Source organism: Rosa chinensis, chromosome 4 (genome assembly GCF_002994745.2).
Source record: "Rosa chinensis cultivar Old Blush chromosome 4, RchiOBHm-V2, whole genome shotgun sequence".
NCBI classification, from domain to species: Eukaryota; Viridiplantae; Streptophyta; class Magnoliopsida; order Rosales; family Rosaceae; genus Rosa; species Rosa chinensis.
In genome coordinates, this window is record NC_037091.1 from 44,421,765 (window position 1) to 44,444,219 (window position 22,455).

The 22,455-nt window shown below is 36.5% G+C and overlaps 1 protein-coding gene across 1 annotated transcript; it reads left to right on the forward strand.

Moving 5' to 3' along the window:
• Positions 1-392: 392 nt before the first annotated feature.
• On the forward strand, positions 393-5,921 carry LOC112197376 (mitogen-activated protein kinase 16). The gene is made up of 10 exons (XM_024338010.2): positions 393-1,102; positions 1,911-2,316; positions 2,464-2,591; positions 2,706-2,765; positions 3,167-3,316; positions 3,447-3,602; positions 3,707-3,918; positions 4,667-4,768; positions 4,902-5,059; positions 5,215-5,921. Exons 1-10 carry the CDS (start codon positions 1,079-1,081, stop codon positions 5,502-5,504), a joined length of 1,686 nt encoding a protein of 561 aa, XP_024193778.1. The 5' UTR covers positions 393-1,078; the 3' UTR covers positions 5,505-5,921.
• Positions 5,922-22,455: the final 16,534 nt, after the last annotated feature.

Sequence of the window (22,455 nt, forward strand, 5' to 3'; positions counted from 1 at the left end):
TTAAAGCTGTTTTTTATTTATTTACCAAATATAATAAAATCTTAAATTTTAAACAAAAACTGATTTTTCGAAAAGCGAAGCAATCTCAAACGTGGCTTTAATCTTTGAATAAAAATTTCTTATTTATCCAAAAAGAATACTACCACACATTTTAATTTCCTTATATCCTTTAATAAATTAAAATAATAATTGTTCGAAAAAATCAAATAAAGAAATAAATGAGTCGAAAGCTTAAAGTGAATGACAAACAGGTCTTTTCAAAACATACAATTATTGTTAAGATAAATTTTCTACGTAAATTCTCAAATCCCAGTTTGTAATACTATTTTGCAGATAATTGTAAAATATAATATATTTTTTATTTAAGAGTATAATACAAAATTGCCCCATCTCTTTCCCTTTGCTGCTTTCCCTGTTCCCATATTTTACTTCTCTCTCTGTTTTTCTCTGTCTCTGTCTCTGTCTCTCTCTTCGCTCCAAAGGCTCCAGCTTGAAGTGCAACGCCGTTCTGGGATTCTCTCTCTGAGATCCAAAACCACTCCTCTCTTCCAATCTGAAATCTTTGCCTCTTCAAAACCCAATTCCAGCCACAAACCAAACCCACTTCAACTCCACTCACAAAACCCATTACTTTCTTCTCTCAAAGATTCTATCTTTTTCCCATTTTTTATGTTTATATATATTTCCTAGGAAAAACTTTAGTGATTAACGCCTTCTTAGATCCCCCAAAGTTAGTTTTTTCCGCTCGATTACTCTGAAGAAGTTATAGTTTTTCTCTCTGTGATCTGTAAAATCTTCGTTTCCAGCTGAATTAGATTCCATTTCAATACAAGGAGTAGCCATTCTAGTCCCCTAAGAACTCAAAGACTTGTAAAGTTGCTTTCTTTGTTTGACAAGTTGCAATTGGAATTTTGGGTTTGATCATTGCTTGATGTTATTGAGCATCTGGGTACTTAAGTTTGTGTGAAATTTGGATTCTTTCCTGCCTTTTGTGATCTGGCTCTGAGCTTGAACTCAGGGTGTTATATGCGCCTATTGGATTGTTGCTTTGAAAGTTTTTGGATGCTTTGTTACTGAGATGCAGCCTGATCAAAGAAAAAAGGTAAATTCAATCGATTCTGATGTTTTCTGATGCTTAAACCTCGCCTCTGTTTGGTGTCTTGTTGTTCATGTTATAGGATGAATTGATTTGTATGTGTAACTTGTTTTGTCTTATGATATTTGGAAATCCAGATTCTCCTGCTTGGTGTAGATTTTTATGTTCATAATTCGTTGTGGTTGTCTGATATTGTGTGGTGCATAATCAGTGGTTGTACATGCTGTGTTTCTATATGTGGATGGGATTGAACAGTGTGTCTTGTTCATGTCTCAGTTTTATGCCATATGTTTTTGGAGTTTTGGTCATATTGCTGTCTGGCAAGGGCCCACTTTAAACCTTTTTTCATGTAAAGCTGTAACTGTTTGGCTCTTGTTTAGTTCATGGACCAAAACTGTCTAGCTGAACTGAAATACATGACAATGCATGAATTATCTTAATACTTGACATAGCATCACTTATAGAACCTATCTATAATAGATATGTTCAGCATCCTATAAGTTCTTGTAGTTACTTTGGTACTCTCCAGTCAGAATTAGGAAAATTGTCCAGAGAAATATTTAGTGGCATGGTGGTTTTTGAGATGCTCTTATTGGCCTTGGCTTTGTTGTCTATCTTTCTCTGCTTAATTTTGCAAAGTTCACTAGTTTATAGCTGTCTAGTGTTCCTAAAGTAATAGTAATAATAGTACATTCTCTTCTAGTAATAGTAGCACTGCTGAAGGTACAGAACAACTGTTTGCACAAAATGTTGTCAATCATTTCAGTCGCATAATGACTTCAGACTTATGGTGTGGTTTTTTTCGGTCATGCAGTCTGTGGATGTGGACTTCTTCACTGAATATGGTGAGGGAAGTAGGTATAAAATAGAGGAAGTAATTGGCAAAGGAAGCTATGGAGTTGTTTGTTCTGCATTTGATACGCATACTGGAGAAAAGGTAGCTATCAAGAAAATAAATGATATTTTTGAACATGTCTCGGATGCCACCCGCATCCTTCGTGAGATTAAACTTCTTAGGCTCCTGCGTCATCCAGACATTGTGGAGATCAAGCACATTTTGTTACCTCCATCCAGAAGGGAATTCAAAGACATATATGTTGTTTTTGAACTCATGGAATCTGATTTACATCAGGTTATTAAAGCAAATGATGATTTGACACCAGAACATTATCAGTTCTTTCTTTATCAGCTTCTCCGAGGAATGAAGTACATACACACAGGTCATTTTCTTAGACATTGTTTAACCTAGTCCTGACTTTTAAGTGCATTTATTACAACTAGTGTCAGTGCTGAATTTTTATTATCATATACTTGAAGTACATGACAATAATGTTGGTTCTGATTTTCTTCATTTATTGGTTTTTTAGCAAATGTTTTTCACCGAGATCTAAAACCCAAAAACATCTTGGCAAATGCCGACTGCAAACTGAAGATCTGCGACTTTGGTCTTGCTAGAGTAGCTTTCAATGATACTCCCACAGCTATATTTTGGACGGTAAGTTTCTTTTTGAGTAGCTAGTGAGTTTAATCCAGGGTATCAGTGCATATATCTTAATTAATGGAAATTATAATTCCACATCTCATCAATTTATGATTCCATTTCGAGCAGGACTATGTTGCCACAAGATGGTACAGGGCTCCTGAGTTGTGTGGATCATTTTTCTCAAAGGTGCAAGAATCATTATCCCTTTCACTTTCTTAAATGCAGTTGATATATTTGGTTTTGTAGTTTTTCATGATCATTATCTTTATATGTTTCCAACTTCCTTTTGTGTTATACTGAATTACTACATTGTATTGTTTCTTTCTTCCTCTCTTTTCTCTCCAAAATATACTGAAAACAATCTTGTGGTGAACTTTATAATTTAAGATTATTAGTGGATTTAAAACAATGTTCCCATCTCTCCTTTAATTGCTGAATATAAGTGAGCTCCCATCTCTCCTCTACCCAGTAATGGCCATTTTGTTCTACTGCAATGAATGTGGGCTGTTAGTCTTTGTTCTTTGTTATGTTTTTATTCTTTTTATATCAGGTGTTTCAGTCTATTGATATTTCTTTTCTCTTTTCAGTATACACCTGCAATAGATATCTGGAGCATTGGGTGCATCTTTGCAGAGCTTTTAACTGGAAAGCCTCTTTTTCCGGGCAAAAATGTTGTCCATCAGTTGGACCTCATGACTGATTTATTGGGAACACCATCTGCTGAAGCAATTGCTAGGGTTAGTTTTCTGTAATTAGTTTAGAGATTTTGAGATAGATCTCATATATACGTATGTGTCTTTATTTACCCATTTCTAGTGCATTTTTTTGTATGAGAAGCTGTTGTCTAAGTCAAAAATTTTAAAACAGGTACGCAATGAGAAGGCTCGCAGATACTTAAGCAGTATGAGAAAGAAGAGGCAGATTCCTTTTTCCCAGAAATTCCCAAATGCAGACCCACTTGCTCTACGTTTATTAGAAAGAATGTTAGCTTTTGAACCGAAGGATAGACCTACTGCTGAAGAGGTAACTGTTTATGCAAGTTCATTTTACTTTCCAGTAAGTTTAATAGCTCGGCCTATTTCTTTTTTCATTTTTTTCTAAGGGAGAAATATTGTTGCTTCTTTTAGGCTCTTGCTGATCCCTATTTCAAGGGTTTGGCAAAAGTGGAGAGAGAACCTTCGGCTCAACCAGTTACCAAGATGGAATTTGAGTTTGAGAGGCGAAGGATAACCAAAGAAGATGTTAGAGAGCTTATTTATCGTGAGACTCTCGAGTATCATCCTAAGATGTTGAAAGAGTACTTAGACGGATCAGAGCCAACAGGATTCATGTATCCAAGGTATTCTCGTATAAAATTTTATATTTAGTCTGGTATAACAAACATTCCTCTCATGTGTCACTCTGACAAATACCTTTTGCTTATTGATACAAATCCCTCATTGACATGGTTCACGGTTGTAAGTGTTGCCTGACCAACTTTCTGTATTTCTAAAACACTAATCCTGGTCAACCTTGTTGAGTTTATAAGCCTGCTGATGTTTCTGGACAACATTTTGTCATACTAAGTTTTGAAAACCTGAAGTTATTATATCAATTTTGTTCATAGTAGGAATGCTGGATAGTTGAAAGTTCCATAAGATGATGTCTTTGCTAAACCGCTTCTGAAAAGTATAAACAAAGAGTGCTAGAGTCCATAACCATAGGTCTATATTGTTTAGAGGTTTTCTGTCTGAGGAACCATAGAAATTTATTCTCAAGATTGGAGCTGTTTGAGCAATGAGTTACAGCAATCAGGATACAAGTAATGTTGATATGTACAGGTTACAATAGTTCTTGAGCTACAATATAGACCTACATTAGTTCTCTCAGTAATATGGCATAAATATTTACATGGCATAAACATTAATAAATATAGGCCTGAAATAGGTCTCTCAGATATAAATATATTAGATTGTCTGTAATTAAGTATTTGGGATTTGGAGTCTAAACCGTCCAATATTGGGAAAATATACTTCCCATGAATCCTGATTGTTCTCTTACGAAGCAGCTTTATCATAATTGCTAATATACGTACTTTTGCGTGATAGTGCTGTTGACCATTTCAAGAAGCAATTTGCATATCTTGAGGAGCACTATGGAAATGGCACAGTTGGTGCTGCACCTGAGAGGCAACATGCATCACTACCCAGGTATACCTTGTAGCTGATGTTTTCTGAGCATGATCTGTGAATCATGATGGTGTTTCTTGTCAAGCTGCTGTTATCAATCGGATCAACTTCATCTAACCTTGACTATGGGTTTTACTGTACTTTGTGCAAGCAGGGCATGTGTTTCGTATACCAATAACTCAGTGCAGCAACCAACAGAAGTCACAGAAGACCTTGCAAAATGCTGCATCAAAGAAATTGAGAAGCCAGTGGACAGGAACTGCGGAATCCCTACAACAAAGCCTCCAATTCAAGCTCCTCAGACCATCCAAGGTATGGATTGTAGTTGAAGTTAAGTTACTTGTTGCTAGATTGTTTGTGCTTCCCTTGGTCCGAAATATGCTGTGCACTTTCCCTACACTAGTTCATATTGGTTTTCTTACTTACGATTGTCCAGTTCTAAGTGGTTGTAACCAATTTTGATGCAGGAGCTGCAAGGCCTGGCAAAGTTGTTGGCTCAGTGTTACGTTTTAATAATTGCGGGGCAGCAGCTGCAGCAGAGACTCTTGAGCAGCGAAGGATGGTTAGGAATCCAGTTGTTCCAACTCAATATACGGCTGCCGCAGGCTCTTCATATCCTAGAAGAAATGCATCCTGCAAAAATGAGAGGGAAGACAATGAAGTGGAAGGTTCAAATGGGTTGCTGCCAAAGCCCCCTCAATACATTCCAAGGAAAGTTGCTGCTGCACAAGGTGGATCTGGAAGTCAATGGTATTGACTACATGATGGGTTCACATGGTGGAATCCACTGGCCACAACAAATGTTGGTTGGGACAGTCATGTACCACATGCTAACCAGGATTAATTCATCACTAATTGGAACTTCATCAACTTAAGTGATACAGTTGCCGGTTCCAGGTATTGCATAGCCACATCTGATGGAGGAAGTTTAGCTACTAAGTTCTACTTTATATCACTAATTTGAAGTGAAGGAGTTGTATGATCTCTCTTACATTACGATTATCTGATTCAGATCAGAACCAAGACATAAAAGGGCGTGTGAAAATTTGAATGAAGTAAATGTCTAGTTATTCATTAGCTTAACCAGTTGTTTCTAGTCTGTCATTCTTTGCGAGCTAAGTCGAGTTCTTTTGTATGTTATCACTTCAGGTATAAGATCAGAGACTCTATGTTATCACCTATGTTATTTTCTTAATGAAATAAGGATCTCTGCTTTTGTTCAAAATGTTTCAAAATATGTGCAATAACTAAAGCTCAAAAGTAACTAAAAAAAATAGCCAAAAAATGTTGATAAATTCAAGAGTTGAGGATTACAATTTACAAAGTTCTTTTCTTGTTGGGGAAGTATTTGTCGGTATAGGTGCTTCTCTTTTCTGCAAGGGAATCCTCTTTTTTATGTTCTAAAATATGTTGTTGTGAATGAATTGTCGGCGGTAAATGTTGGTCTTTTTATTTCTTGTTTGCTTATGGAACAATTTGTTTAACGGATTTCTTTTATGGGAGATCATTGTCGACAATCAATTTTTCAGAAAAGGAGTGTCGTGACTGTCGTCTACATTTTTATAACACTCTTGCAACAGGTTGCTTGTCATCGAGAGTGTTCTTTATGAGAAATTATTGCTGGAAAATAATTGTTGGTAAAAGTGTCCTTTTATTTTTTGAGGAGACTAGTGCTGACTGCTGACCAATATAAGAGGTTTAAATTTTCTTCACTATTTTGTTTTGTATGGGGAACCAATTTCCAGACCATGCACTTACCAAACACGAAACATGAGAAAGCCAGCACGTTTTCGTTCCTAAACTTCAAATTAGTTTGTGAAATAAATGAGGGCTTAGGGACGTGAAGTTTTTCTTAGTTTGTAGGCTCAGTTTAAGCGAGTTTCAATGTTTCTAACGACTTTTACTTTTTTAGATGTGGTGTATATATCTCTCTAGCTAGCATTTTGCCTGCATACTGTTTTCTTCTACGGGTGGGGCTTTAACGAAGACTTCTAAAATGAGGATTCCATGAGAATTAGGATAACTGATAACATGTGTGTTAAGGAAATATTGTTGGAGAGAAAAGATCCCACATTGGAAAAGTGACAAATAAAATATAATTTATAAGTGGGTGGATCTCACCAAATTGTATCGAGACCTTTTGTGATTAAAACCCAACACCTATCGGGTGGTTAAGTTGGGACAATATCTGTACAATGGTGGGCCACGGGCCACGCTTGTCGCTGTTTAACATGGTATCAGAGCGGATCTCTCTCCAATTGCGTCGTCATCATAGACCTGGATATGGGTTCATTCATTAATTGATTTACCAATCTCCTCTCCAATCATGGACCTAGTTTGGGATGGGACTTGTGACCCGATTTCCAATGAGGAATCGGGTTTGTCAATTCATTCCACGTGCATACCTAGAGCTAGATTGCACGTGAGGGGGTGTGTTGGAGAGGAAAGATCCCACATTGGAAAAGTGATAAATAAAATATAATTTATAAGTGGGTGGATCTCACCCAATTGTACCGAGGCCTTTTGTGATTAAAACCCAACACCTATCGGGTGGTTAAGTTGGGACAATATCGGAACTGTTTAACAAATAATACTTCAACTAAAATTTAGATCACTCACCGATTCACGAACTGGTCTTCTTGATTTGTCATGTGGTATGAACAAATGAAATTGCAGACCCATTGGTGCCTAGTAATGGGTCCGCTTCTGTTCATCTGCATTGTCAGAGGCTCAGTGAATAGAGGTTTCAGTTAGGAGGTGGAAGCACTGCTCATAATTTTCATTAGTCATGCGTTTTACATGTCATTTGCCCATTACATGCATTGAATCAGAACAAAAAAAATGCAACGTAATCATTTGATATGGCCGGCAAACTTAATGGCTCTTGTTTTCTATCCAACAGAAGAGATGATATGGTGCATTTGCTTCATAGCTGAGATTATGTGTGAAGGAGCCTGAGCTTCTCCTTCAGGAATTTACACACCTTTTCTTTGCTAAAAGTTAAAATTCAATTGAATGTTTGGTATGTACAAAACCAATGTCAAGTTCTTAGTCTACCAATTTAACTATTCAGATCATCTCTGATCTCTACCTTGGCACATCCCTGGAATTGACTTTATCCAAATATAAAGTGATCCAGACCCTCTTTGTCAGCTGTTACATCACTGTGTGATGAACCACAAAATTAGACATCAGTGATATTATGTCCCTTCTTTTTCTCCACTTATACAGCTTTAAGGTAACTGTAATGATAGAAGATGAAACAGATGAGGCAACAACCATCATAACTGGAAAACAGGCAGAGGAACTGTTCGGAACCACATGCGATGATCTAATCCTCAAGAAAAACTATAAAAATCCAAATGTGCTGCCATCAGAGATCCTCCAAGCATAGGGACAGATCAAACTGCTGAAGCTCAAAGTAGGCACCTCGCAAAACTTCGTTGTCAAGGGAGTCTTCCAAGATATTCAGCCACAAAACATCCAACCCTCAAGTTCAACAGCCTACAAGGTTGCATCCACAAAAAAGAGGAACCTTGAGACATCTGGCAAGCAGCTTTTCAAAACAAATCCAAGCAAAAATCTGAAAAGGTCATCTCCATTGCTTTCTACGTACTAAATCCATTTCAATTCTTACACTAGCAGCATATTCTACGTTATTACTTATCCCTATCTAATTCAGAACTAAACCTCTTTCTTTTTTCTTCCATATTAATTGGTAGAGTAGGCTTTAATTTGCTACCATTATTTTTACCAGCTTTTGGAAACAGAAGCATACCTCCCAGTTATTTACAATACTGCTTAACCCTATATTCACGCTGGCAGCATCTCTCAGGGTACTTGACTAGTATAATCACACAAAACTGACCCAGGATTCACAATTACATGGTAGTAAACAGTATCATAAAACTTACTTAAACTGCATGTGAAAAACTAGAAAGAAACATAACAATACAAGAGAACATGATATCCTTTCAGAATGAGTTATAACTGGGAATTATACCCAAAAAGGAAAGCCAATTCCCATAAGCAAAAGTAGTGTAGATAACCTATAGAGCTATTTCTCCCACTCATTGCATCAACAGTCTCAAAAGTCTAACCCAACAAGTATCATAAACTCAAAACCCAGAAATCTACACCAAATTCACTTCCATTTCCAAGCGTACATTACTACTGTAACTACTGATTTCATTCAAGATACCAAAGCTCTGTTTAATATATATTCACGCTGGCACCAACCTAATCAATAAAATCCGAAACAAAAGAAAAGTGAAAGAGCTGAAACTTGTCCTTCTCAAGATAACAAGTTAAAATAAGAACAAGTTTAAACAACAAACAAAAGAAAACGATCTCATATTCTCATAACTTAATCTAAGTCTTCTCATATGCAAACATACGTACACTAAGCATAACAAGCACAGAACAATTAACAATTTAATATTGAAACCAGCACCAGAAAGTAGCAAGTGAAAAACCAACCAGAACTAAATTTATTGGTATATGACTCAGTGATGAAACCATATATGTTACTACAATCATTCTTATCAACAATTTGAAAGCAATATATCCATATTCAACTAGCAAGGATTCTTTTAATTCACATAAAACCCTCACCAGATCAATGAGCATTTTGAAAATGGTAAGATCACACTTATATGGTACTAAACAGTACCAAAATTTTCATTAGATTATAGAAACTGGCAAAAAGATAATAAATTCAACACAATAAGAACTACTTTAGAGCACCAGCCCTTTATTCAAAAAAAAAAAAAAAAAAGAACTACTTTAGAGAACTGTTGACTGGTGGTTGTTGTTATAATTCCATTTTGACATGTATTAACAGGAGTTTAAAGGGAAAGTACTGAAAAACCACAAATGTGAGATTGTAGCAATGGAAACAGAAACAGTAGTACAAGCAGCAATAACGACAACATCAGCCATCATAAACTAATGTATCATCTTAATAATGACTTAGTATTTGCAATTAATGTATCACAAGTCATAACTGCATATTGAGACCTAAAAAGTGAATTAGAGGAACCTGATATATGGTCTATCAGCACATTCCCAAATCTGTCAGCCGGAGTGTGTGTGTGGCTGGTTGCTCCATACATTGGAGGCATGTCCCTGCAATCCACACCATTGCCGATAAGCTTGATGTTGCTCTTCCACTTCTCTAGCACATCTCTCTGAAAAATAAAATACAATTGGCCGCTGAGTAAGCAGTATATATCCAACAGAACTTGTTCAAGCAAAGTTATGAAACACTTCACGTAGAATCTAAGTGACATGAGAATGAAATTCTGGGAGGAGAAAGAAAACAATGGTATATGACTACTTTCGAATTTTTGTAAACTAGATTTATTAGTAAGTGATCTACATCTTGTTTCATCATTAGGTTGTTCTATTCAATATTTTTCAATTTACATGTTTCGAAAAGAAGAATCTGATCTATATTTCCATCATCTTAAACTATGAATGTCAAATTCTAAAACTTGAACAAGATAAAGAAAATAAAATTTAAGATATGCATGATGCATGTGTATAGATTTATAAACGTGTATATTGGAAAGTAAAAAGATAGAAAGATAAAATGCAAGTTTGATTTAGAAAGTGCTGTAATTAAATCTCTATCTGCCTGTCCAATTAATGCCCAAAGTGGAATGATGAACTCATGACATTCTAAAAGGTCAAATTGTGCTGTATCATGAAATAAGTTGCACCATAGCAAACATGCATACTTTCTTCAATATAAGTTCTTTGATATATCTGCAAATTCATGAATTTTATTACCAAATCCAGCTATGTTTCCCAGAACCACTTATTTAGACATTACACAGAAATGAAGCGAAAGGAGAAAGTACGACAATCTTGAGTGCATATGCAACGGTAAAAATACACCCAGTGCTAAAGCATATTAGATTAAAGAATAAAACTATTTGAACCAGGTATAGTAACCACCAATCTGTCACATAGATACGGTTTACTGTCACATAGACAGGGTTTGCCTTTGAGAAAGATATAGTCAGCAGCATGGTTAGATAATGATATATGCAGCAATACTCTAAATCAAATGGTTTTAAACAACAAGCACACAGAAAATGTTTACAGGAGAGACATCAATAAAATTTAGAAGTATAAACATCCAACATAAGGATCGATTTTGACTACAGTTATGTAGATTGTGATGCACAATTCAGTGATATAAACGTACATAATATACTTGGCTTCCATTAAATGACTTGGCTCACTATATGAATAGGCAATTTGGAATCCAGTGACACAGATAAACCACTAAGCCATCGTAATGGGTCACCAACTCTACATCTACAGTAATCCTTTAACAATTTTGTTCAGGACTTCTGAGAAATTGCATTTTTCTGTCCTAATCACAATGGCAGCATCTCTGTTGCACATACTTGCATTCAATGACAATATTCATATAATTCCTATCAATCTATCGTCCAATAAATGTCAATACCTAGACCTTAATTTAAGGGAGTACTATATTACTAGAAGCATAAGCACAAAAAGAAACTAAGCTTTGCCAATATGGAGGGAGTACGTGGGACATATAATAAAAAACAAGAACAGAAAAGGAAATTGAATTACTACTGATAACAGATGTTACAGAATTCATTAAGGTTATAGATGTGAAGCTTGTCTTGTCACGAATAGACAGTAATGAAAACCAACTCATCATTCAATAAAAATGGGGTCGTCTTGGGTATCTTGATGTATGTCATACCCTTATTTTTTTATTTTTTTTACTTTTAGTAAATTAATATAGTGGAAACCTACTGAACTGGTCAACAGGTTACCCAATTAAATATCGACATGTGTCATTTTTAAAAATAAAATTTACCATATGAACAACAGTCTTTCTTGATATGTAACAATATTAAAAATCATGTAACAAGTATTGTCAAAATAATAAATTACACATAGTTGAACTACAATTACGACTTATGACAACAGTTGTTGTGGTTCATGTAATTGAGTGGTCAAAGATGTAAATATCATATTTGGACAACTTTTATCAAATTTAGAACATTGATTATCAAGTGGAGAAGCTCCTTACAATACTGAGTTGTTACATATCTTTTGGTCCAATTTTAATTTTACCATGTTCACAACACAAATGTTGTCGGAATTGTAAAATGGTTGGTAATCTTTTAAATGATATAGTTTTTGAAGTAATTACTACGATCAGAACAAAAGTTACCGCTTTTACACCAATAGTTGCGAGTTATGGTAAAATATGTAGTCATTAAGTAATTATTCCATTAATGATAAAAATATAACTATTTACCACTTTGACAACAAATTTGTTGTTGCACTTGTTAAATTGTCCATAAATTAGTACATTAGTTTAAGTTGAGTAATTACTATAAATAGGACAAAAGTTACCGCTTTTACATCAGTTGTTGTGATTGTGGTAAAATATGTAGCCATTGTAGTAATCATTTCATTAATGATAAAAACATAAAAATTTACCACTCTGACAACAAATTTGTTGTCATACTTGTTAAATTGTCCATAAATTAGTACATTGGTTTAGGTGAAGTAATTACTATAATTAGAACAAAACTTTTCGTTTTTTCGTCAATTGTTGGAATTTTTGGTAAATTACGTCGATTAAGAGTAATTACTAATTCGACGATGGACATTACACAATATATTACTTTCATTACGCAAGGGAGAACTTTATTACACAAATGAGGATGGGTAAAGCTATGGACATTAACATCTCTCATACATGTTCTATTTTATATAATATTTACCACTCTGAGGACTCATGTAACCACTTTGAGGACACATGTAGTAATTAGAAAAAAAATCCTCATTAAAGTAAATAAGGTCTTCGTTAGAGTAAAGTAGGTTCTCATTTGAGTAATTAAGTCCTAAAAGTGGTAATTGTAATAGGTTCTCATTTGAGTAAAGTAGATTCTCATTTGAGTAAATAAGTCCTAAAGTAGGTTCTCATTTGACTACATTTAAAAACAAATATTATTTATTTGGGAAAATGATCATTTACCCGATTTTAGGCTAAAAATTGCCCACTTGCTCCACCAACTGTTTTTTAACCCCATTTACCCAAAACACTCTAAGGGATTATTTCCCCTTTACCTAATTAATTCTTTTTTTTTTTTTTAGACTTTTTTGCCCTCTCCTTCTTTCTCACTTAGAGAGAGAAGTCACCTTCGACCTTGCTGTGCTCCGGTGACCTCTCCGGCGACAGGTGACCGGACTCCGGCGAACGGTAACCGGATTCCGGCGACCGGAGACCGGATTCCGGAAACCGGTAACCGAAATCCGGCGACTGATGACCGGAATCCGGCTATTACTGCCCCCCAGTAATCATATTACTGCCCCTCAGTAATCATATTATTGCCTTCCAAAAATCATATTATTGCAGTCCAGTGAATTGTATGAACTCCCAAAACCAAAATGAATACACTACAGGCACAATTGATCAATTTATAATCATATTACTACCCCTCAGTAATCATATTATTGCCCCCAAATACAAAGTCCAATGTCTCTACTGCCTCCCAATAGACCACCAAAAATGCACCATTTTGTAGGATTCACAGATAATTTGACTTTAATACACAGAAAACAACAGGTAACTTATCAAAACACCACACTATAGTGATCCCTGTCCATCGTATCAAAGTCTACTGGGGGCCAATAATGTGTCTACTGCCGAAAAAAATTAAAAAAAAAAAAAAAAAAACTCAGGATGCCGGAAAAAAAAAAAAGTCCGGGCACCCAGAAAATGCTCTGGGCACCCACTTCTTCTTCTCCTCCCATCATTGACTTCGACGGTTGCGGATCTCCCTTCTCCGACTTCAATGGGTGAGGCCCGAGACCTATTGCAGAAGCAGTGAAGGGAATTGCCATGGACAAAACAGATTGAAGATGGGTGAGGCCCGATACCCATAGCAGAAACAGTGAACGGAATTGCGAAGAGCAGCATAAGCAAAGCAATGGTCTACACCAACCTGTTATCGGCCTTGCCGTCGACGCTCTGCATCTAGAATTAGTTAAACTCTGATAGTTCCGACTGGAGCTTCAGGGTGATTCCGGAGTTTGACGCGGCACCGGAGGTGAAAAGAGAGCTTTAGGCAAGATCTGGAGTTCGAGGCCGCCCCGCCGGTGGAGAGAGAGAGCTTCAGGCGTGATTCAGAGTTCGACGCCGCACCGCCACACCGGAGAGAGAGCTTCAGGCATGATCTGGAGTTCGACGCCGCACCGGAGAGAGAAAGCGCTAATCCTAATTTCGACGCCGCACCAGAGGTGCAGATGTGGGGAGAAAGAGAGAGAGAGAGAGAGAGAGAGAGAGAGAGAGAGAGAGAGAGATCGGTGAGGGGGGAGGAGAGAGATTAAAATGAGGGTAATTATGTCAGTAGAAGTTAGATTGGGTAAATGGGGTCAAAAAACCCTTAGTGGAGCAAGTGGGCAATTTTTTGGTTAAAATTGGGTAAGTGGTCACGGCCCCTATTTATTTTTACACTAATTGTTGTGGTTGTCATGAAATGCATGTAAAAAGAATTATATTTGGTTAAGGAAACTACTAATGATATAATTAATTGGTAATGAAGACTACTTAACTAATACTAATTTTGCAAACTTAGGTTAGAAGACTTTGTTTTTAATAAGGAAAAAATATTATTTTTAATTGTGTAATTGTCCATTAATATCAAGCATTAATCAAACATTAATTCACTAATAATAAAATTAATTAGTAATATAGACTATTTAACTAATAGTAATTCGGTGAACTTAGGATAGAATTAAGGTTCTTTTAATTTTTTTTGAAAAAGGAAAAATATAATTGTGAATTGTCAACTGATAATCAAATATTAATTAGCTTTATTGTTTTCACTATCTTTATTGTTTTCAATTCAATTAGTAGTTCGTGTTAACATTTTTGCTTATTGGAAATGAGTAGCATAATTAGAAAGGCTAAGCGCTAAACAATTGCAAGTTACCAATTTGTTAAATATTTTGAACCATTGGATATTTTACTAATCCAATGGTCCAAAATATTTAACAAGATGAGGGTATGGCAAACACCAAGGTACCCAAGAATTCTCCCAATAAAAATAAGAATCTCATATCACGTAGAAATATTTATTCATTTGCTATCAAGAAGGCACAGTGGCACAGAGAGCTTACATACCTAAAACAGGCTAGCAAGCTTAACTTTAGTCTCATGCATTTTAATAGCAATTTCATGATTCTAAAGCAAAAAAGAAGGAATGCACTAAGAGCTGGAGAAATCATACAGTTGGGAATAAGAATTAAGGTACAATCCATTGGTAGATATCACAATCCATGGTAGATAACGTTACTATGCATAAATAGTTAAATACCACTAACCAAAAGCAAGTTATATACTACTTACTAAAAAGCAGGCCGTCTGTGAATGTGAAGTGCACACGAGAGTCAAAATTCTCAAGTTCATCCTCTGTTCTGGCAAAAACTAAACAAAAGAGTTGAATGTTGCTTAAAGAAATAACAGCACACAGACATACTTAAGAGAAGGAAAATGCTGTGTGAACAATGGCAGTGAAGAAAGAAACATTATAATTCATTGATTGGAAACACATTACAATCACAAACTTACATACAACCAAATGAGCTTTCAACAGCTATAGATTTATAGCTTAGTAGTCAGCATTAAGTCACTAACCAACCAAATAAACTATAACTAAAATCTAAATTAAATTCGTTTTCCTCTGGTAAGATGTTTGCTTCTGGTAAATCGTTGATCCGTTGCATGGATAGCAGGGCTTACAGTGCTTCTATTGTTCTTCCAACTCCTCAAGTTGGACTTCAGCTCTTTGGTATTGATTTGCCTTTCCCTATCATTTGAATAACCCGTAGGCCTCCAAAGGCAAACCCAGGAGTAGTGAGCTTGTTGTCTTTGGGTCTTTGGGATGAAGCAGGCTAGGAGCCGAAGAGCGGTTTGTCTTTCAAGTTCTGGGGTCCATTCTGGCACGGATATAGATCTCAAGAGGCCGAGTGGCCCCTTTTGAGCAGGAGGATAAAGATCCCAAGTAGCTAAGCTGCAACGCATTACTCCAGCAAATGACGTTGCTCCTAATGGCTCATCATGCATCCAGATCTCATGCCTTTCTGACCCTTTTCCTCATCTTTCATGGTATGTTCTACGCGATAAAACAGACCACCTCCAAGCTCCACCCCTCTAGGATCCACACTTACAACTGAACACACACAAAAAAAAAAGTTTGAAATCCAATAAAAAAAATTAAAAAAAGTTTAACAAGTGATATTGGATGCAGAACGATTTATATTCAGTTATGCAATCTCTCGATCTCTCTGAAGACGTTGACAACAAAGTACTATATTACAGACTTCAACAAAGAACGTAATCAATAACAATGAATTATGAAAAACCCTATCAACACAGTTCATATATTCATCTACCTCTGGTAAATCATAGATTCGATGAATTGAGGCTCTTCGATACCGACATGCACCATCTTCTTCTTCTTCATCTTTGCATTTGGCTTCGGATATCTCATGAACAACTTTCACCATCTTTGAACCAGTGAGAAAAGACGGGGCTCTGAAAGAGAAAGGAGAAGAGCCGAAGAAGGTGTCATCTTCTTGGTGTCTTCGGTGGTGCTTTTATAGGGCAATTTCAAGGGTAAATTTGTCTGCTCAAGTCCGAATACTGTGGGCGACTGTGGTTTTTGGCGCTTGGATACATTTTTCAAATTTGAGTGGTATTCATAGATGCATGCACTAATATTAATAGACCTTCAGGTTATGGTAGGTTTGCAATGACAATAACAAAGAGAGATCGATGCTGCCAATTTAATCTAGTCTGATGTTAGTGTATTGGTAGTTTGGTACAACTAGTGAATTGAAAGATTGGGATGCCATACAATATGCTGTGATGCTTGTTATTTCAGCTTACGTAAAACTAAGAAGTTGAGGTTTTCAATACGCGGAAGGTAGTTTATAACTAAAATACTATATAAAGTGTATATTAACGATTTAAGCAATAATTAGACAGTCACAATTGATATCGAAAACAACTTACTATTAAGTTCGATAAAAAACTATCCTATTGAAAAAAGTGCTTCAAATTGAGTATATGATAACGACATAATTTTCTGACGAGAATCTCGAACACTAAAAGTACTTAATATAACAACTTTTATTAAATTCTGAAAAGATTTCTAAAAATACCCAACACATTTCCATAAAACACTATTTAAACCCTACATTAATGGACTAACGAACACATTAGTTTTCTTGGTCGCCACCTGCGACAATTTATCAACACCTAGCTAGATTTTGTGACCATTGACTGCGAAGTCCTTCCCAAGGTCTTTATTCCATCATGTACTGGCAGCAATATAGTCCTTCATAATCTCGACGTTTTGTCTATATATTGTTGGCTTGTTCGCAGTGGCGTAGCCAAAAGTTTAGTTAAGAGGGGTCAAATTTATATAGCTAGTCGATTAAGTTTTTTTTATAAAAAAAGTGGTTTTAAAATACTATATAATAATCACCTATGAAAGTCTTTTAGCCCCAAACTATTTTCCTAAGATGAATAAAAAAAATATAAAAAAATCTGTACATAAGGATAAGATAAACAAATCAAGGAGAGGAATATATATAAAAAAAGAAACACATTTATTTTTTAGAATAAGGTGTCATAAGCTAGCTAAAAGTAATTATTTTATTGTTTTAAAAGGGGCAAATTGAGTCAAGTAGCTCATATTTCTCTTACAATCTTACATAAACGCAAACACTCAAGACATGATGGAGTTTATCAACATGGTGAGCAGGGTCAAGTGACCCTTCTGATGTCCATGTAGCTACGCCCTTGCTTGTTCGTCGAAAGCACAGTGAATTAATTGCATTGAATATTTTGTAGTATCTCATGTAATTCTTCTTCATTGGTGTTGTTAGAAAGGCCTTTGCAAGACCAATACCTGTTGGCATCCGGTCTTGGTCCCCTTGGAGTGCATGAGGTTTTGTAGATGGTCTTTACTTGCACAGTCTAACTGAGAGAAATTGTGGTGATACGAAAATGTTCACCTGGTCAGTTATTGACCAACAAAATAATGCTCAATCACCCTTGGATGTAAATCCAATGGCAGAGAGAATTATTTTTAAGTTGAGGTGTTTTGTTTTCCACGTACCCTTGGATGTAAATCTAAGGGTTATTGAGCATAAATTCTTTGGTCAACAACTTACCAAGTGAACATCTCAGTACTTCGTTAGTTCCAATTTAAGTAATTATGAAGGATTAAGTACAGTAGATCGTCTTTGGTTAATTAACCAACGGTTAGTGGTCAATAGTCTACGTTTCCAACGTAATTGGGATCATAATTCCTTCATTTGGAATTAGGTAATCTTCGCTTAATAGTTGAGTATTTTTTAGCGGCTTACAGATAGTGAGAGTGATTCATATCCGTTCATATATAAGACGTGATATTTGTGTATTGCATGCCTCAGAGAATGAAGTTTACTACATCAACAATTAGGAATTACAACTAGTGTTTTGTAAGTCGAATTCACGACCTCCCACTTATAAATGGAAAACTTATGCCACTAGACCAAATTATATTGGGCCACAATTTTCTATTAGGACTCATACAGTTCCTCGAGAGAAATTATTGGAAAAGATATTTTATCGCTATTCAATAGGTATATAATATAAATAATTTTATTTACAAGTTTATAAATGGTTACTTTAGTTTCAAAAGTAATGTAATTAATGCCAAAGCTTTATACAATCAATGCTAGGAATTCACAAAAGAAAATGAATCCTGACGAAAATGGTGGGATTAAATTTTCTTCTCTATTTTACTTTGTAGGGGGAACCAATTTCCAAACCATACACTTACTAAACATGAAGCATGAGAAATCATGGATTCAGTGGTGTTAGTTCAGTGGTTAGAGCACCCACTACCTATGTACGAAGTCATGGGTTCGAGTCACCATGGTTTCAGGAGTGAAACCCCTTGATCCTCTTTTTTTTTTTAAATCAGGAAAGGAAACTTTTTCCTTTCCTGTGTTTGGGATACAAAAGGAAAAGAAATACTTTCCTGAAGGAATGGAACTTATTGACTGTGGGCATGTTTATTTACTTGGAATGGAATGGAATGTAATGGAATGATTAAGGAGTAAAAACACCCTTGTGTTTACTAACACATAAAGGAATCAGAATGATTCCAGGTAAAAGAATTCCTGTGTTTACTAACACATAAAGGAATCGGAATTGGTGTAGGTCCCACCTATTTATCAAGAATCGATTCCTGAATACTCAGGAATTCGATTACGAAGGGGGGAGATGGGTTTAGGAATCATTCCTCCGGAATCAATACCGATTCCTTTCTTCTCCCATTCCACTTATCTCCGATTCATGATTATCTTCCATTCCAAGTAAGTAAACGTGTCATGAAAGTGATTCATTCCAAACATCAAAGGAATCACCCCCCCCCCCCCCCCCCCCCTCTCTCTCCTTGCATTTATTACTAAAAATTCATTATTTTATTCCATTAATTACCAACCTTTTAACAACTTTTTTCCAAATGTTACTAAACATCGGAATGGAAAGTTCTTGGAAAATTTCATTTCCCTTCCCATGGGAAAGACAAAGGAATTACTTTCATGGACCAAACGAGGCCTAAATTCTGAGGAAAATGGAGGGATTAAATTTTCTTCATTGTTTTCCTTTATAGGGGGAACTAATTTTAAACCATACACTTACTAAACATAAAGCATGAGAAAGGCAGCACATTTTCGTTCATGATCGAGCTTCAAATTAATTTGTGAAACTAAATGAAATAAATCTTGAGGAAATGGAGGGATTAAATTTTCTTCACTATTTTCCTTTGTAGGGGGAACCAATTTCCAAACCATACGCTTACTAAACATGAAGCATGAGAAAGGCAGCACATTTTCGTTCCTGAGCTTCAAATTAATTTGTGAAACAATGAGGGCTTAGGGACGCAGAGTTTTTCTTAGCCTCTAGGCTCAATTTAAGCAAGTTCCAATGTTTCTAACGAGTATTACTTTTTTAGATGTCTCTAACTAGTGTTTTGCGTTCATACTATTTTCTTCAATTCGTAGGGTTCTAGTGAGAACTTTTAAAATGGATCGACTCCATGAGGACTTTTAAATAAATGATTTATAATTAAGATAGTTTATAACTTGGATACTATTAATTAAGGTGTATACTAAGTTATTACTAACGACTTGAGAAATAATTAGATAGTGACAATTGATATTGAAAACAACTCGATAAAAACTAGGGAAAATGATCATTTACCCAATTTTGGGGTTAATTAACCCCATTTACCCAAACACTCTATGAGATTGTCCATTTACCCAAATACTCTAAGAGATCATTTCCTTAATACCCAATTAAGTATTTTTTTTATTCCTTTTTATTTATTTTTGGGACAATTTTGCCCTCTCCTTCTTTGTCACTTAGAAAGAGAAGTCATCGGAGACCTTGCCGGACTCCGGTGACCAGTGGCCGGTCGCGGACTCCGGCGACCGGTGACCAAACTCTGGCAACCGGTCACGAAATCCCGAATCCGGCTACCGGACTGGTGACTGGATTCCGACGTCTGAATTTATTGCCCTCTAATAATACCCAGTAACCATATTAATATTGCCTCCCAATAATCATATTATTACCTCCCAATACTCTTTTTATTGCCTCCCAATAATCATATTATTTCCCCCATTAATCATATTATTGCCCTCAAGTGAATTGCATAAACTCCCAAAACCAAAATGAATACACTACAAACACAATTCATCAATTTATATGTTCAATTGTATACGTTCACCTTTTTTTTCTTTTTTTTCCTTCCCCATTCTCAGAGCTCACAGTATACCAAAAAAAAAAAGTGCTCTGGGCACCCACCAGAGTGTGAGGCTGGCTCCTTTTTTTGCCGGTGCTTCCCCGACGGCGGTTTGGAGATCGTGACTGGATTGGGCGGCGGAAGATGCTACCGGCTTGGGTTGGAGAACTGGGCCGCGACCCTCGTCTTCATTGTCCACCTCCACCATCTCACCCCTCGGAAACGAACTCAATCTCGGACCCAACCCAAACTCGAATTCGAACTCTGGCTGCCTCTCCAGCATTACTCCCGATCCTCACTGATTCTGATCTCGTTCCGATGACTCAGGACCTTAACTCCGCCTTGGTATCTGGTCTCTGCGTCTACGGGCACTGAGCCAGCATGCTGCGAATCGGAGATTGAGGCCAACGACGACGGCCATGTGTTCGGGTTCTTCATGCTGTGTCCATCGGCGAGACTAGTTCTAACGAAGTGATTCAATTTCGCCACGAATGAGATGTGAGAGAGTCATGCTGTGGATGGAGAGAGAGAGAGAGAGAGAGAGAGAGAGAGAGAGAGAGAGAGAGAGAGGCTGAGGGGAGTAGTTATTAATTAAAATGAGGGCAATACTGTCAATAGATGTAAATAGGAGTAAAAAACTCTTAGTGGAGTAAGTAGACAATTTTTAGGCTGAAATTGGATAAGTGGTCACGGCCCCTAAAAACTATTCTTTTGAAAAAAAAAACCACTTTAAATAAAGTATTGTTTTAGAGAAACGGGAATTGAGAGAAAATCGCTGTGTATTCTCATTGATAATAGGAACTTCTTTATATAGAGGATTATAAGGCATAGAGTCTGAATCATATAAGGAAAGATAATCTCTAGATTCTTCTAAATTAAACCCTATTACCACTAGGTTAAGTAACCTAGAGTTTGGGCCAAACACAAATTAGGGTTTTACTAGAACACTCCCCATTGTGTTGCCCAAACGCGGTGCTTCTCTCGTTGCCTCGTTAAAAACCTTGCCGAGTAACAAAAACCCAGTGGGACAAAAATAACCTCGGTGGAAGGGGAAAAAGAGCACAACACACCATTCACGTTCGAGGTGAACATGTAGACATCTCCCCCTGATGTCTGTGTCTCCCCTTGATGACTACGATCATGGGAGTTCAGATAATTTCCGCAAGCCAATTCTTGCCACATGTTTCTCGAACATGGATTTGAGCAATGACTTAGTAAACAAGTCTGCCACATTGTCCTCAGATCGAACCTGGTTCACTTTGATCTTGAGGAGCTTCTGTTGTTGCTGATTGTAGAAGAATTTGGGTGATATATGCTTGGTATTGTCACCTTTGATGTAGCCTTTCTTCATTTGTTCAATGCAAGCATCATTATCCTCATAGATGTTTGTTGGCTCATCTGTGGTAGACTTCAGACCATAATTGTTTCGAACATGCGTAACTATGGATCGAAGTCATATACATTCACGAACTGCTTCGTGAAGAGCAATAATCTCTGCATGATTTTAAGAGGTAGCGACTAAGGTCTGCTTTGTAGACCTCCAAAATATCGCGGTCTTTCCTATGTTGAAAACATAACCAGTTTGGGAGCGACCTTTGTGTGGGTCAGAGAGGTACCCAGCATCAACAAAACCTTCCAAAACACTTATATCGTTTTGGGATAGGGAGAGGGGACGTCGTCCACCATTTATGGCGTCCCTGACACTTGATGGGTCCGAATCCATCTTCTCTCTGTAGGGATAGAACAAGCCCAAATCAATCGTACCACTTAGGTATCGAAAGATATCTTTAACACCAGTCCAATGGCGTCGTGTTGGCACAGAGCTATATCTAGCTA

Excerpts from the sequence above, each read along its gene's own strand:
- LOC112197376 (XM_024338010.2), top strand. The coding sequence starts at position 1,079 with ATGCAGCCTGATCAAAGAAAAAAG. Across the intron at positions 1,103-1,910 it reads AGCCTGATCAAAGAAAAAAG|TCTGTGGATGTGGACTTCTT; the intron begins GTAAATTCAATC and ends TCGGTCATGCAG. Across the intron at positions 2,592-2,705 it reads CCACAGCTATATTTTGGACG|GACTATGTTGCCACAAGATG; the intron begins GTAAGTTTCTTT and ends CATTTCGAGCAG.